Below are 14,453 nucleotides of genomic sequence, written 5' to 3' on the forward strand. Positions count from 1 at the left end.
GTCATTGTTGTTTGGCAGGCCCGGGCTGGATTTGAACCTGCCACCTTAGGTATATGTGGCTGGTGCCTTAGCCACTTGAGCCACAGGCGCCGAGCCAATAAAGTTGTTTTCAATCTTAAAATATGTATACATTTTTTGGCACCCTCTGTATTTATCATGTGGAATGCTTGGAAGGAGTACGTGGAAAAACCGTTTACAATATGTTCACCATGTGCTAAGTCCATGGGAAATGCTTATTATAATAAATGTCATTTATTTTACTGTCAATTATTGGCTATTCAATTATTAAATATTGATTGCCCGCCCTCTCCACTCAAGGGTAAGAAAAGCATCCTTAGAAATCACAAGGAAATAATACGGCCATTTAAAAATAGTTGTACATCCACATTAAGTGCTTGGTGTGTGCTGAGCTTGATTCCGGGGCTTGCCTTTAGCATCTCATCACTGCCTCCCAGCAACCCCAGGAAATACAAAACTGTTAGCTCATTGTCTGCAGGAGAAGACTGAGGATCAGAGAGATAAAGTCCTTTGCCCAAGGTCACACAGCAAGGGACTAGCCAAGTTGACTGCACTCAGGCCAGACTCTAGAGCACACGCTTTTAACCACTGTGAGTCCTCCTCTCTTCCTTCCAAAACTCCCCCACACATACACACATGACGAGGAGGAAATGATGAAATATGTGTACTGACAAGCTCAAACAAGGAAATATCAGTAACACAGAGACAAGAATGGGGCAAGAGAGCCTGTCTCTCCATCTTTCAATTCAAACTTCCTAATCTGAAATGCTTCACCGGGGATTTGCAACCCAAAACGCCCAGGTTCCCACAGATGATTCCCCTAGACATCTTTGAGCTCATGGGGTTCTTCCTGCTTGTGACTCAAAGAGCAAACAAATGAGGGCTGGGCTGGTCCCCCAGCAAGGCTGTCTGGCCCCTCAGTGAAGGCAGCTTTTGTCTGCCTTCTTCCTGGCCCCCACTCACCTTCCGAGGGCCAGCTCACCACCTTCCTCAATGGCCCTCCTCAGGTTTCTTGCATTGTTTTCATTTTACAGTTCATGGCCCTGGGTCTCATCACCTTTTCTCCCAGAGGAGCTGGTTGCACAATGGACTTCTATTAGGACACTAGGGTCCATGGTGGGGGATGGTTCGAGTGAAAATTCAGCCCTAAAGGTCAGAACTTGGTCTGGGCAATGTCCCTCCATGACTTATAACCTCCATGCCCTTCCGTGGGAGGTGCTGACTCCGCAGCAGGCATCGAGCTGGGAGGTACATTTGTTTCCCCACGTTGTAACCCTCTCATAGCCCCCAGGAGATCAGGGTCACTGGCTCCATGCTGTGAGGAAACTGAGGCTCAAAGAAGGAAGCAACAAATACGTTCTAGAGATGGGTGGTGCAACATTGTGCCTCTGGTTAACAGTACTCTGCTGTGCACTTAAAGTGTGTTAAGAGGGTAGATTTCAGTTTAAGGGGTCTTAGCCCAATACAAACTTTTTAAAATTTTAAAAAGTAGAAAAAGAAGGAGGGAAGGTCCTTGCCCAGAATCACACAGCTGGCTATTGTCTGAGCCAGGTTGGGAACTCTGGCTGACTCTGCAGTCACTGGAAGGGCCCAAGAGAAGATGGGTGGTGCCTTCTGAGCAAAAGGCTGCCGGGCACACTTGTTCTCCAAGTAAGAACAGCACTGAAGCTGGACAACCCCCAGTGACCCTGGAAAGGTCACTGTCTTTCCTGAGCCTGTTACAGATGGTGAACATATCTAGTGGCTCACAAAGGTTATTATTATTATTACTAGTCACTCTTAAATGCAGGTGGGAAGATTAATCTCCAAGGCAAGGACAGCTTGCCCACAGCAGCTCCACTTAAGAGCACAGTTTTCTCACCAAAGTCGGGGTGCCTAGCTCGCTGGGAATCTTCCGGAGTTTCCAAGTCCATTCAAGGACGTTCTCAGACTCACTCCCCAACCTGACCTTTCTTCCAGGAAACAGATCCAGCGCTGCCATTCCCAAGTTCTGGAAAATAGACCTTGCGTAGGTCAGAGCCCTTTGAAAAATAAAATCAACTCTACCCTTTAAAAATGGACCCTTGATTCACAAAATGACATCAGTATAGGCTCTCAAATATCATCACAATCTGGTAAGTTGAAAGAAAGGGGCGCCACCTACCGTTTCTGTGGAACAGATGGAGATGGCATTGGCAGCCTTAAAATGTTAGCAGTGCTCACTTCCGCTTGTTTCCTGATGCCCGGAGACCCTCCCTGCTCAGGGAACATGCCGTTCCCATGGCCGTAAAGAAGGATAATTTCAGCAGAAGCAGAAAGAAGTGTCTTGGGTTTCTGATGAAACTGTCGTGCCATTTGAGAGTTGACAATACAGGGGAGGACAGAACCGTCTGAGTCCTGATTACTACAGCGGCTACATAAAACTGCACCTGGGTTAACATTCACGCATCCAGGCACCAAGAGGAAAAATTCATATTACTGTATGTTCATTGGTTCAATTTTTAAAATTTGAATTTTTGAATGTTAAAACTCAAGGCCACAGGAGATGTTGAACTTAACGTGCATGTAATGAAGTCAAAGCAAGGCATCCTGCCCCCAAGACTAGAAAAGTCCCCGTGTCGGGTTGATGGAGCATGAGAGTTGGAGAGACACTGAAGAGCTTGGGTCAGTCTGATTGTGTCTCGAGTGCTGGTCACTTCCCAGGCAAACTTGGTCAGGAGGGGTGTGGGGTTCAAGAACAGAGGGTGGTCTGGGCATGGGGGTCCATGCCTATAATGCTAGTACTCTGAGAGGATGGCTTGAGCTCAGGAGTTTGAGACCAGCCTGAGGGAGACCCCATCTCTACTAATATGAAAATTAGCCAGTTTTGGTGGTGCACACCTATAGTCCCACCTACTTGGGAGGCTGAGGCCAGAGGATCACTTGAGCCCAGGGATTTGAGGTTGCTATGAACTATGATCACACCACTGCACCCTAACCTGGGAGACAGAGTAAGACCAGGTCTCAAACAAAATAAAAAACTCAGAAAGTGCCCACGTTCCCTCCCAGAGCGGGAAGGACAGAAGACCCCAGAGGGAGAGGATTAACAGAGCACATGGGCTTGGGCAGCCCCCATATTCCTATCTGAGATCTACGGAATCAACAAAAAGCAGAACTATTCTGTGTGTCTAAGGAAGGGTTGAAAGTAAGCGTTAAATCCCAACCAACCTTTCAGATGGTGGGGGTTGGGGCCCCCAGCATCGGACACTAGGGGTGGGGGTGATGGTATGGCATGTCTCTGTATTGACAGTCAAAAACAGGGACAGTGAAGCCTCTTTAGCACAAATGAAGCCCCTGGAACAAAATAAAACCCCAGAGGAAATAAGGAAGTTTCCGTTACTGAAAAGTGGCATTGGAAAAGGTAATTAAACTACGGTAGGACCTCCATGGTTGACTGCCTCCTTTAGTTGACCTAATTTTCATAGACTGGACATGCGCCACACGTTCATATCAGTACAGGAGGCCTAGGTGTGGCACCTGTAATACAGTGGTTACGGCGCCATATCGGTACAGGAGGCCTAGGTGTGGCACCTGTAATACAGTGGTTACGGCGCCAGCCACATACCTCAAGGCTGGAGGGTGCGAGCCTGGCCCCGGCCAGCTAAACAACAATCACAACTGCAACAAGAACAAAAAAATAGCCGGCTATTGTGGCAGGAACCTGTGGTCCCAGTTACTTGGGAGGCTGAGGCAAGAGAATTGCTTAAACGCAAGAGTTGGAGGTTGCTGTGAGCTGTGATGCCACAGCACTCTACCGAAGGCAACGTAAGAGACTCTGTCTTAAAAAAAAAAAAAGAAAAAGTGCAAAAGAGTTCATAGAATTCCTCATCAAGATCTGAAGGAAAAAAAAAATACAGGAGACCTAGTTCCTTAAGTTGACCGCTTTCATATGTCGACCAGTTTGTTACAGTCCCTTGGGTGGTCAACTTACAGAAGTTCTACTCCATAGATAAATCAGAAAGAAAATTCTGTCTGTGGACACCTGAGTTTATGAACTAAGATTCATACCAGCTCCCAAACATCATCTCCCCATAGCTCTGTGAAGTAGATATTACCCTCCCCATGGGGAAACTGAGGTTCAGGGGGCTGGAGTGACTTGCCCTGAGCCACAGGATTGGAACCAGGACTCTCTGAGCCCAGATCCACCCACTTCCTGCTGCAACACATCCGAAGCATCCTGGTTTCAAACCCAAGGCTGTGAGCTCCTCATTATCTGCCAACACAAACGGGACTCCATTTCTTGCCTTATCTGCCTCAGTTTCCCCAAAAGGGGACACAACCCACAAAAGTTATATGAAGATAAAAAACAATGGGACCACTTCGAGGATGGCTGTCACATACAAGATGTGGGAAGATTCGAGCGAGTGCCTTGAATGGATCACTGAGCTCAAAGCCATGTCCTGGGCCCCTTGGAGGTGCTGTCTGGGCTCACTGGCAGTGGAGCGGCCCTGCCAGGCCTGCTGTGAGGGGTAGGCGGTGAGGCTCACACTAATTACCAGGGAGTCAAACAGACATTGGGGCTGGGGGCAAAGTGATCCCCACACCCACTCGCTGTGTGTCCCTGGGAAGCGGTTTCCCTTTCTGATCCTTAGTCCCCCTCATGTAACATGTGAGTGACCACACCAACCACTCCTGACCAAGATGAGGTTCAAATATGAACAACCCCTGGCCCGTGGCAAATGCTTAATCAATGTGCATTTCTTCCTTCTCTTCTCACTTTGGCAAGAGCTGCTCTCCCTGGTCCAAGACCTCAGCCTTACTGTACCTCCATTTTTCATCCGTTAAATGGACTCCAAAGACCCATTGGTGGGGCCAAACACCTCATTACTTCCCTTGGGAAGGGTAGAAGGAGGGTAAGGGTGAGACCAGGATGCAGCACAATCCCTCAAGCCTAGAGACATAGAAAGACTCCTCCAGGGTATAAAAGTGGGAAGCTCAAAAGTGTGGGATACACAGATGTGGAAAAGCACAATGGCATTTTGTATCTCGGCACAGTGACTAGGGGAAAGGATCGGAGAGTGTATGTCTCACCCCAGCCAGTGGCGCATCTCTGGACATGGCACCTCACACTCTGAGCCTCAGTTTCCCCTTTGTAAAACAAAAGCAAGACGTGAGGATTTGTGAGATGCCACATGGGAAAAGCAGCACAGGCCTGGCATGCAGCAGGAGCTCAGCAAGTGTCAGCTGCCAACCTTGTCTTCACTGTGACCTCATCCAAAGAGCTGTGTTCTAACTCTGTCCCATCCTCCCTTGCAATGGAGGGGCAGTTAGTCCCCCTCCCCCAGGGTTTGCCCTGTCACATGACCCTAATGTGGTAGGAGCCACCCTGGACTTGCGGACACACTAGACCTCAGGAAGTTCAATGCATTTTGACCCTTCTGACACTTTGGGAGAAAAAGAACTGAACCAGCAGAGGAAGGGAGCCGTGAGATGAGACAGAGGTCCCTTCCTCGCTGCCTCTTCGAATCTTCCAAACATAGTCTCCCAAGTCACCTGGGAGCATTGGTCCCCAACCTCAGGTCAACTCATGAAATCATAAAAGTCTTGAGTAATACCCTATCTCAAGTTTTTCTCTGTTTAACTTGTCAACCAAATAGCTTAACTGTCCCACCTGCTAATATGATCAGCAATTATTTACTTTGGAGAGCCCTGAAAGACATCACCACATTGCAGAATCCTGAATTATCTAGAAACCCATCATCCAATCATACGTTTCCTGATTCCCAGACTATAAAAGGGGCTGCCTCCTTGGCAGAAGTGAGTAGGAGACAGAGGAGACCCAGACAGCTGCCGAGACCTCTGAGAGAAACCCAGGTGAGACCTGCCCGTCCCACAGCCCCTCTGCTACCCTTGGTGGCAGAGGTGGCAGGCTTCTCACTGTGTGGGAAGTCACCTACACTGACTGGCTACACTTAGGATCACTCTCTGGGGGCCTTGCAAAAGAAACAGGACCAATGTCGGGGCTGTGGGGATGGCCATTCACTCTGCTTTCCTACAAGGCCAGTAGCACCAATATAGAAATGTGTGCTGCTCGTACCCTAAATAAAAATGGCTAAGCAAGAGTTGTAACTGAAGGTTACCAACATGGATAACCACAAACCTAAAACTAATGTATTTTGATGCGTTTTTCTGGGACTAGGGTCTTTAGCTTCATAGCATTCATAAAGTGTCTGTTGCCCAGAAGAGATTCAGGGGCTCTGGTCTAAGTTACCCTAGGGAGGACACAACTTGCTCTTTGAACCAAAAAAGACCTTTCAATTCCAGCCAGCCACCACTAGGAAGGGGCTGTGGCTGAGTCCACCAGTTGATGGATCATGCCCAAAGCAGCCAGTTGTCTCCAAAGGGTAGATCCTAGCTCTGGCTTTGGACATTCAGGCCACATAGACCCATGAGAGGATTAGTGGCATCTGGGAAGCATCTGGTTCAAAAGGCAGCCAGACCGCAGGGGTTACCCCAGGATTCCACCCAGGGCGGATTGAGAGAGAAGAGAAAGGTGTAGACAAGTTAGAATATATGTTTGAGTCTTAGGTAAGCTGCCTCCAGCTACAGGTCTCCATCGTTTGTTATATGACCTTGGGAAAGTCACTACTCCTCTCAGCTCCCCTGGTTCTCTGTGTGCAGAGAGGACTTCAGATGGCCCCAGGGTTTCCCAACTCAGGTTTGCCTAAGGTGTCCAGATACCATCATGGCCTGAACCCAGGCCAGAGGACTTAGAAGGATGGTGGCAAAGGATTCAGGTCATCAGGCATAAGCCCAGCCGGAGAGTAAATCTGATGGTCACTTAATTTAACAGAGGCCTCTGGTTCACACAGCTCTGGCTTCTAATCCTCTCTCCATTGCATACTTGTGGCCCTGGGGGAAGTCACCTATACTCACAGGCTCTCCGTTGCCTCACCTGTGCAATGCAGGAGATAAGTTCCCATGTCTTAGAGCTGTGATGAAGATGAAATCGGCTCCCAAGTCCAAAGCTGTCAGCCGACTGCCTGACAGAAGTTGCTCAGCAGAGTTAGCTGTTACTAGTCACCTCTCAGTGTTCTGGGGAGTAGAAACCCACCTCCCAAGGGCCAAGGACAGGTGGCAGATAAAGTCCCTTGTGACATTGTGCCAACCTGGACCCATCATTCTGTCCACAGATACCAAGAGAGAAGATGTATCTAATGGGAGGCTTCCTGGTCTTCTGTGGGCTGTTGGCCCAGACTATGGGCCAGCTTGGAGCCCTGCCCTTGCCCCTGGGCCAGGCCCTGCCCTTACCCCTGGACCAGGCCCTGCCCTTACCCCTGGGCCAGGCCCTGCCCTTACCCCTGGACCAGACTCTGCTCTCAAGTCCCATGGATCTCGCTGGAGGCTTAACAAGTGGTGAGTGAGTCTGTGGCAGCCTCTTCCAGGAGAGTGTGTGAATCTACAACAGCCTCTTCCAGGAGAGAGAGAGAGAATCTGCATGTATCTGTGTACGCACCCAACTGTGCAATGCGGGGAGGGCAGGGATAAATAGGGAAGAGGGTCTGAGCTTCTGGAATTGCCAGATCTGACCCCTAGAGACCTGATACCCATTTCCAGCCCTCAGCAGTGGCCTGCTCTCTGGGAATCTGTTGGGCATTCTGGAAAGTCTTCCACTCTTGAACATCCTGAAGGCTGGAGGAGGCACTTCCAGTAACCTGCTTGGGGGCCTGCTTGGAAAAGTGACTTCAGTGATCCCTGGCCTGAACAACATCATTGAGTGAGTTACCATAAAATAGGTACTTGGGCCCCACCAGGGAAGCCCAGCAGAAGATCTGTGCACCCCAGGCAGCAGCTCTGAAGGCAGGGGGGTGGGGGTACCCTGAGGTGGAGCCAGCACTCAGTCCTGAGCCCCAGCTCCAAGCTGGCGGGGGACCCCAGCCCTCTTGCACAAGTAACTGCCCCAGTCCTGAGCAGGTCCTGGGGCCCCAGCATCATCCTAAATCCTCAACAGAGTTTACAAATGGGAAAACTGAGGTACAGGGAGACGCCTGTGCTCATACAGCCACAGCAACAGGACTCTTAATCAAACTCACCAAGTCCAAAACCAAGGCTTCCCCACTGAACTATGGTTACTTTGTTCTCCCCACTTGTGGAGTCCCTTAGAGTGAACAGCCTTGAATGTAAGCAAGAGCCTGACTTGCCCTCAGCTATATCATCCATGTGACTGAGAGCAATGAGCTGTCCATGGAAAGATCTAGCATGGGGTTTCCCATGAGACACTGGAGAGCTCTCAGAGCAAGAAGCTATAATGGAAAGCTTGATGCCCACAGGCTGGCAAATCCTGAGTCCCTGTGAGGGCTGGAGCAAAGCCATTTCCAAGATTCCTACCCCCACAGGCACTCACTCCCTGACTTAGAGACAGGCACATTTCTTGAGCTTGACTTCCAAATGTACCATGTACCTGCTGGATGACCTGGGACAAGACATTCTGTTTCTCTGTGATGGTTTCTCCATCTGTAAAAAGGCTACTCTGGTACCCACAGGGAAAGACTATTGGGAAGACTGGAAAAGTGTACCTCCCTGGTTGGCTGAGAGAGGAGGCTTACCCCCACCCTTTCTGTGTTCTCCTCAACTTCCTGCTCCTCTATCTCCATGACAACATTAGTGACTGGCCTGCCACTGAAGACCATGGCAGGATGAACAATTCCTACCCATGAAGCCCAGGGTTTTCTCCAGTTACCCATACATCATCCATCCATCCATTGACCAATCCACCCATCCACTCATCCACCCTTCCTTTCATCTAACCACCTACTCTTCCATCCATTCACCCATATACCCATCCACCCACCCTCCCATCAATCTACAAAGTCAACCAAGAGGTAGTGGCCACTTTCTTTGTAAGGCTCTGAGCTGGTATAGAGGGTGCAAATATAATCCAGACACAGACTGTATCCTGGAACACCCCAGACCAGAGGGGAGGAAAGGGTGATGTGTGTCAGATCTGGTTCAGGGCAGAGACTAGTGTGTGATTTGGAATCCATGTGTCTTTGGCTGCAATGCACACCTCCTCTCTCCCCCATCCCAAGTGGAGAGCTCTACCTCTGGGATGAGTGAGGTTGGGTTAAAGATGGTTTCTGGGTCCAAGGCCAGAGGAGCTAATGTTTCTCCCTCAATGTCACCTTCTGGACAGTATAAAGATCACTGATCCCCAGCTTCTGGAACTTGGCCTTGTGCAGAGCCCCGATGGCCATCGTCTCTATGTCACCATTCCTCTCGGCCTGAAACTCCAAGTGAAAACGTGAGTGGATCCCGAAGCAGGAGGGAGTATGGCTCACCAAGAGAAATCCTGGTGACCGTGGGGACCCAAAATGGGAGCGTTGGAGTCGGAGAGACCTGAGCCTGCAGCTCATCTGCTGCTATGTTGAGCAACCTTGGTTTACTTGGGAAACTCACTTGACCTCTGTGAGCCTTGGTTTCTCCTGCCGGAAAATGAGATAAGAATAACCAGGCAACATGGACTAAGGTGAATCTGGCATGCCTAACAAGGAGAAAAATCCCCTCTGCCCTCTGGAATAGGGGAGAGCAAACACCAGTAGGGCCATTTCCTCTTCAGGCCCCTGGTCGGAAGTCTGTTGGAGCTGGCTGTGAAGCTAAACATCACTGCAGAAATCTTAGCTGTGAGAGATGAGCATGGGAAGGTCCACCTGGTCCTTGGCGACTGCACCCACTCTCCTGGCAGCCTGCAAATCTCCCTGCTTAACGGGTAAGGCCAGAGAGGTGGCTTTTCCTGCCCACAGACAGCAGGGTGGATGATGGATGGATGGCTGGAAAGATGGGACGGGGGAGAATGAATGAGTGAGAGGATGGAAGAGTGGGAAGATGAGAGGGAGGAAGAACCTATGGATGAACCCAGGGATGAACAGATGGATTGATGAACAGCTAGACGTAAGGATAGATAAGTGGATGGGCAAATAGTCACTTATCCCTTCTTAGGCCAGGCTGACAAATTTTAGGGTAGATTTGGCAACAAGAAATCTGACTTTGGCTGGGCGCCCAAAGCACAGTGGTTACAGCGCCAGCCACATACACCAAAGCTGGCAGGTTCGAACCCAGCCTGGGCCAGCTAAACAACAATGACAAATGCAACAAAAAATAGCTGGGCGTTGTGGCAGGCACCTGTAGTCCCAGCTACTTGGGAGGCTGAGGCATGAGAATCACTTGAGCCCAAGAATTTGAGGTTGCTATGAGCTGTGATGCTACAGCACTCTACCGAGGGCGACATAGTAAGACTCTATCTCAAAACAAAAAAAGAAAGAAAGAAAGAAAAGAAAAAGAAAAAACCAAAAAAGGAAATCTGACTTTAAGCCCCTCTTAGGACAAGGGAATGGGGAGAGACAATGGGCTTCCTGTGTGAACTTGAGAAGAGCTTCTCCAGTTTGGGTCTCAGCTTCCTTACCTGCAATATGCAACTATGTAGGCAAAAAGCCTTTAAACAGATTAATTCTGGGAGCCTAAGTCTGAAGTCTTGGAGAGCTGTGAAGGAAAAAAGCCTGGATAGAACTCCATAGTGGCTCGTAACCTAGTCATGTAGGAGGCAGCGCCTGCAGGCAGGGGTCTGTATATCTCAGGAATTTCCTGACTCCTCCCTAGGAATGGATGGCTGCCTCCAGATGGTCTGTTAAAGGTTAAGCATTGTATCTGCTTTCTCCTCCGGACTTCTGTTTTGCGGTTTATGGATAGAATCCACTGAGATAATAAGTGTGAAAGGGGTAAGGTAGATATGGAGCCTAACTAGGTTGCTTATTTCAGTTCCCCACTGCACGAGCAGACTGCACCTTACCTCCTATGCAGTATTGGTCCACATCTCAGCTGATGTTTACTGAACACGTACATCATGCTGCACATGTGTCATCTCGCTGTATCCTCATGACAACTATATACTACGTTCTTCCATTTCTGGACTCTACCAGTCTCGTTGACACAGCTGTGCCCCCAGCTGTGTGTTTATTCTACGCGTACCTGTGTGTGCTGCTGCGTAGAGTGTATCTGCCTTTGCATAGGCCCTTGCTGTTTGCCTGCACACAGGTGTGGATGGACAACCCCTGGTTTCAGTTACTGAGTGTGGAGACTGTGGGATGCACAGTGGCCCACCTGAAACTCCAAACCAACCCCATGCCTCTGCATCACCCCCACGACCTTTCTCTTTCAGACTTGGCTCCCTCCCCATTCAAGGCCTTATCGACAGCATCACAGGGGTCTACAATAAAGTCCTTCCTGAGCTGGTGCAAGGCAAGGTAAGTGAGCAAAAGAGGGGGTTCCCCTTATCCTGGGGTCTTAGAGCTTCTCATGCTGAAAGAGAGCCCTGGAACCAGCAGGTCAGAGCCCCCAGTTTGATGACTAAATTCCATCCATCAATATATCCATCTATCTGTCCGTGTTTCTTCTTTCCATCCTTCCAAACGCATCAGTTGGTTTCTGCTCTGCGCCAGGCCCTGGACCTCACCACACTGGAGCTGAAATGAATCAGCCCTTCCCTGAGACATTCCCTGTCCAGCCATCTATGGCCACAAACAGTTCTCCAGTCTGTGCTTGTTGCCTCCTAGAAGCAGACATGCCACCCTATTTAGAATCAGAGGTGGTGCTACAGAGTGAATCTGGGCTTGATGCGTGATTTGGGGCACTACACCGCACCCCTCATGCCTCCAGTTTCTCCTTCTGCCTAGAATCAAACACTGTCAAACACAGAAAATCTCCCCAGAAGACTCTCTCCTGGGGCTGCTCCTGCTCCCAGGGTCTCGCAGTTTGTCTGACTCCCCTCTCCGCCCTGGGTCAGGTGTGCCCTCTGGTCAATGGGGTTCTCAGCCAGTTGGACGTCACCCTGGTGCATGACACTGCTGGTAAGTAATGATTTCCAAGCCCTCTCTTCCCCTCTTGAGGAGCAGTGATTTCTCCCAAGGATTTTTATCCCTGCACACCACAGAATAGCTATGACTCTCTGGTCTCACTCTCCCTTTTGGAGTTTCTTTTCCCCCCTGAATTATCCAGATAATTTTAAGGTAGTTACCCCCATTCCCCCTCAGCACTGACACTGAGAAAAGCTGGGCTGGTTGGTAGGAGGAGGCCTGGCCCCCTCCAAGCCCCACCTGGGAATGGCTGGGTCTCCAGAGCTCCCATTCCCTGGCCCCCATCTCAGGGAACATGAGGTCTCCCTGGACACCTTTATATCAAGATCACAATGCTAGTCTATTTTTTTATTTCCCAGACCTGCTGATCCATGGACTAGAATTTGTCGTCAAAGCCTAAGCCTTCTGGGAAGGGACCTGGCCTCTGCTGAGCTGGTGAGTGCTGCTCTCTAGGGTGTGGGGACTAGTTCTCCTCCTGGTGAAAGGCAGCAGGGGGCTTGGGACAATGACATCCAAAGAAAGAGACCAATATTCGCAGAGAGACACACAGGGATGCCCAGAGAAGTCCACAGAAAGGCTGATGGAGGTGGTGGAGAGATGCAAGTGGACCAGCACACAGCTACAAAGGGAAACACACAAGGTCATGAATACACACACACACACACAAATGCCTGGACAAACACATGGTCACTGACCCAGAAGGACATGCTCTCACACCAGCACACTCATAAGTGTGCTCATGGATGCAGACTCATCACACATGTGCACACATAAATACACAGACACTCACTCATATACGTGCACAAGGAGCTCCCTGACCTGTCCTTGTAGCTGATACCAGTCCCCCAGCCTAGGGTCCTAGCGTCCCCCCATCACCTGGAGGGCAGGCTTGATGATAGCCAATACCAGTAAGAGTACAAGACCAAGACTGGGGCCTTCCCCCAGTAGAACCGTTCCTTGCTCCTCACTCATTCCCTCCTACCTAGCTCCCCGTGCTCCCAGGAGGCTGGCCCTTGTGCTGGAAGATGACTTGGCTGCCTGCTCCCCGAGGAACCTGCTCCCCACCCTTCCCACCAAGCATAAGTACCGTCCTGTGTCCCTCACTTAATAAAATGGCTCTCCTTCTGCACTGGGGGCTTTGTCATTCTTCGCTATCACTTGAGCGCTCCTAGGTTAGAAAGAGCCCTGGCCTGGGTGGTGGGGACCATAGATCAGAGTTTGGACCCTGCATTGTAAATCCTAATGGTCTTGAGCAGGTCTTGGAGATGTTCAGATGAGTGCAGATTTTAGAATGTTTGCCCGGGGAGCCTCATGCTGGGAAGGGAGGGATGACAGGGAGGTTGGGGGTAGATGTCATGCTCCAAGCACAGATGATGACACAGAAGGTTGTCACCCCCAGAGTAGAGATGGCAGATTTGAGAGATGTTCAGTAGGTGGACCCAGAAGTGTAGGGGTAAGGGGGTGAGTGAGGCTCCCAGCCAGCTCTTCAGGTTGGGAAGCCCAAGGGCATTGGGATTTGGGGAGGATGAATTGATTTTAGCAAGATTATGCTCTTAGTTGTGGCCACTGTGCGGAAATGGCTGGGGGCCTGAATGAGATGTGCAGGAAGCTGATGGATACCTGAATCACCACCACCTCCCTTTCACTGACTCAGCCAGTCAGACTGATATCTTTTTGGTTCTCTAAGCAAAACAAGGACAAAAATGGCCAGGAAGAAGTGCAGAAAAAAACTGGAGCTGAGTGTGAACGGCTAAAGGGCTTGAGAAATGTAGGCAGAGAGAAAAGGTCAGTAGAGGTCTGAAGATTCCTGATGCCCTGGATGAGACTTGTGTATTTTGGATGAAGAACCCTGATTTTAAGAACCAAGAAGAGGAGGGGAGAGGAGGAAATTGAGACTGCATATGCAGATAAGATCTATGAAAGGTTAGGTACAAGAAAGAAGAAGAATGGGGATACCCAAGCTGGGGGACATGGACTCTCGAATAAAAAATACAGATGTTCTCATAGCTGAGGTCCTCCAGTACTAGACCAACCTTTCATTCCATAGACAAAGAGACAGAGGCCTTGAGGGAGTGTGAATGACTCACCTAAAGCCACAAAGAGACAAAAAGGCCGGTCAAGGACATCTCACTTCGAAGAGAAACCTTGCCCCTTGCTCTTTAGGAAACCCCTTTGACCTTGTGAGAATGAGCAGATTCAGCATAGTGTATCTAAACTCTTTCTGATTCAAAGGACAACAAATCAGGCAGGCACCCATTTCCCAACCCCATTAAACATGTCACCCAGTCCAGACCCACCCCGTGTGCACCTGATGTTGCCTCCCATCAGTGGGACGTTGTAGGAGGACGATCCCTTAGTTTGGGACTGCAAGGCTTATTGCAAGAAATCAGTGTGTGTTTTCAGGGAGAATTAGGGCAAGAAGCTTCTTCCACATTCACAAAAGGTCTTTGAGCTTGGGATGAGTAATTAAATCCCAGCAAGCTGCTGAATGAGCATTGGGAATGTCTACCTAGCCAGAAGGACCGTCTAGGATCCAGGCCCCAGTTACCTGCAGGTCCTCTGTGGGTCAGC

General features: G+C 49.8%; 1 protein-coding gene across 1 annotated transcript; it reads left to right on the forward strand.

Annotated features, from left to right (window-relative positions):
* Window positions 1–5,798: 5,798 nt before the first annotated feature.
* Window positions 5,799–12,282, forward strand: BPIFA1 (BPI fold containing family A member 1). Its single transcript, XM_003788236.2, has 8 exons — window positions 5,799–5,850; window positions 7,170–7,392; window positions 7,594–7,753; window positions 9,170–9,277; window positions 9,593–9,742; window positions 11,189–11,273; window positions 11,813–11,876; window positions 12,242–12,282. The coding sequence occupies exons 2-8, from the start codon at window positions 7,185–7,187 to the stop codon at window positions 12,280–12,282; spliced, it is 816 nt and encodes a 271-aa protein (XP_003788284.1). The 5' UTR covers window positions 5,799–5,850; window positions 7,170–7,184.
* The last annotated feature ends 2,171 nt before the right edge of the window (window positions 12,283–14,453 follow it).

Source organism: Otolemur garnettii, unplaced genomic scaffold, assembly GCF_000181295.1.
Source record: "Otolemur garnettii isolate 467f Iridium unplaced genomic scaffold, OtoGar3 scaffold00025, whole genome shotgun sequence".
NCBI classification, from domain to species: Eukaryota; Metazoa; Chordata; class Mammalia; order Primates; family Galagidae; genus Otolemur; species Otolemur garnettii.

Coding starts and splice junctions, on each gene's coding strand:
- BPIFA1 (XM_003788236.2), top strand. CDS start 7,185: ATGTATCTAATGGGAGGCTTCCTGGTCTTCTGTGGGCTGTTGGCCCAG. Junction 7,393..7,593: donor CGCTGGAGGCTTAACAAGTG/GTGAGTGAGTCT, acceptor ACCCATTTCCAG/CCCTCAGCAGTGGCCTGCTC. Junction 11,877..12,241: donor CCTGGTGCATGACACTGCTG/GTAAGTAATGAT, acceptor TTTATTTCCCAG/ACCTGCTGATCCATGGACTA.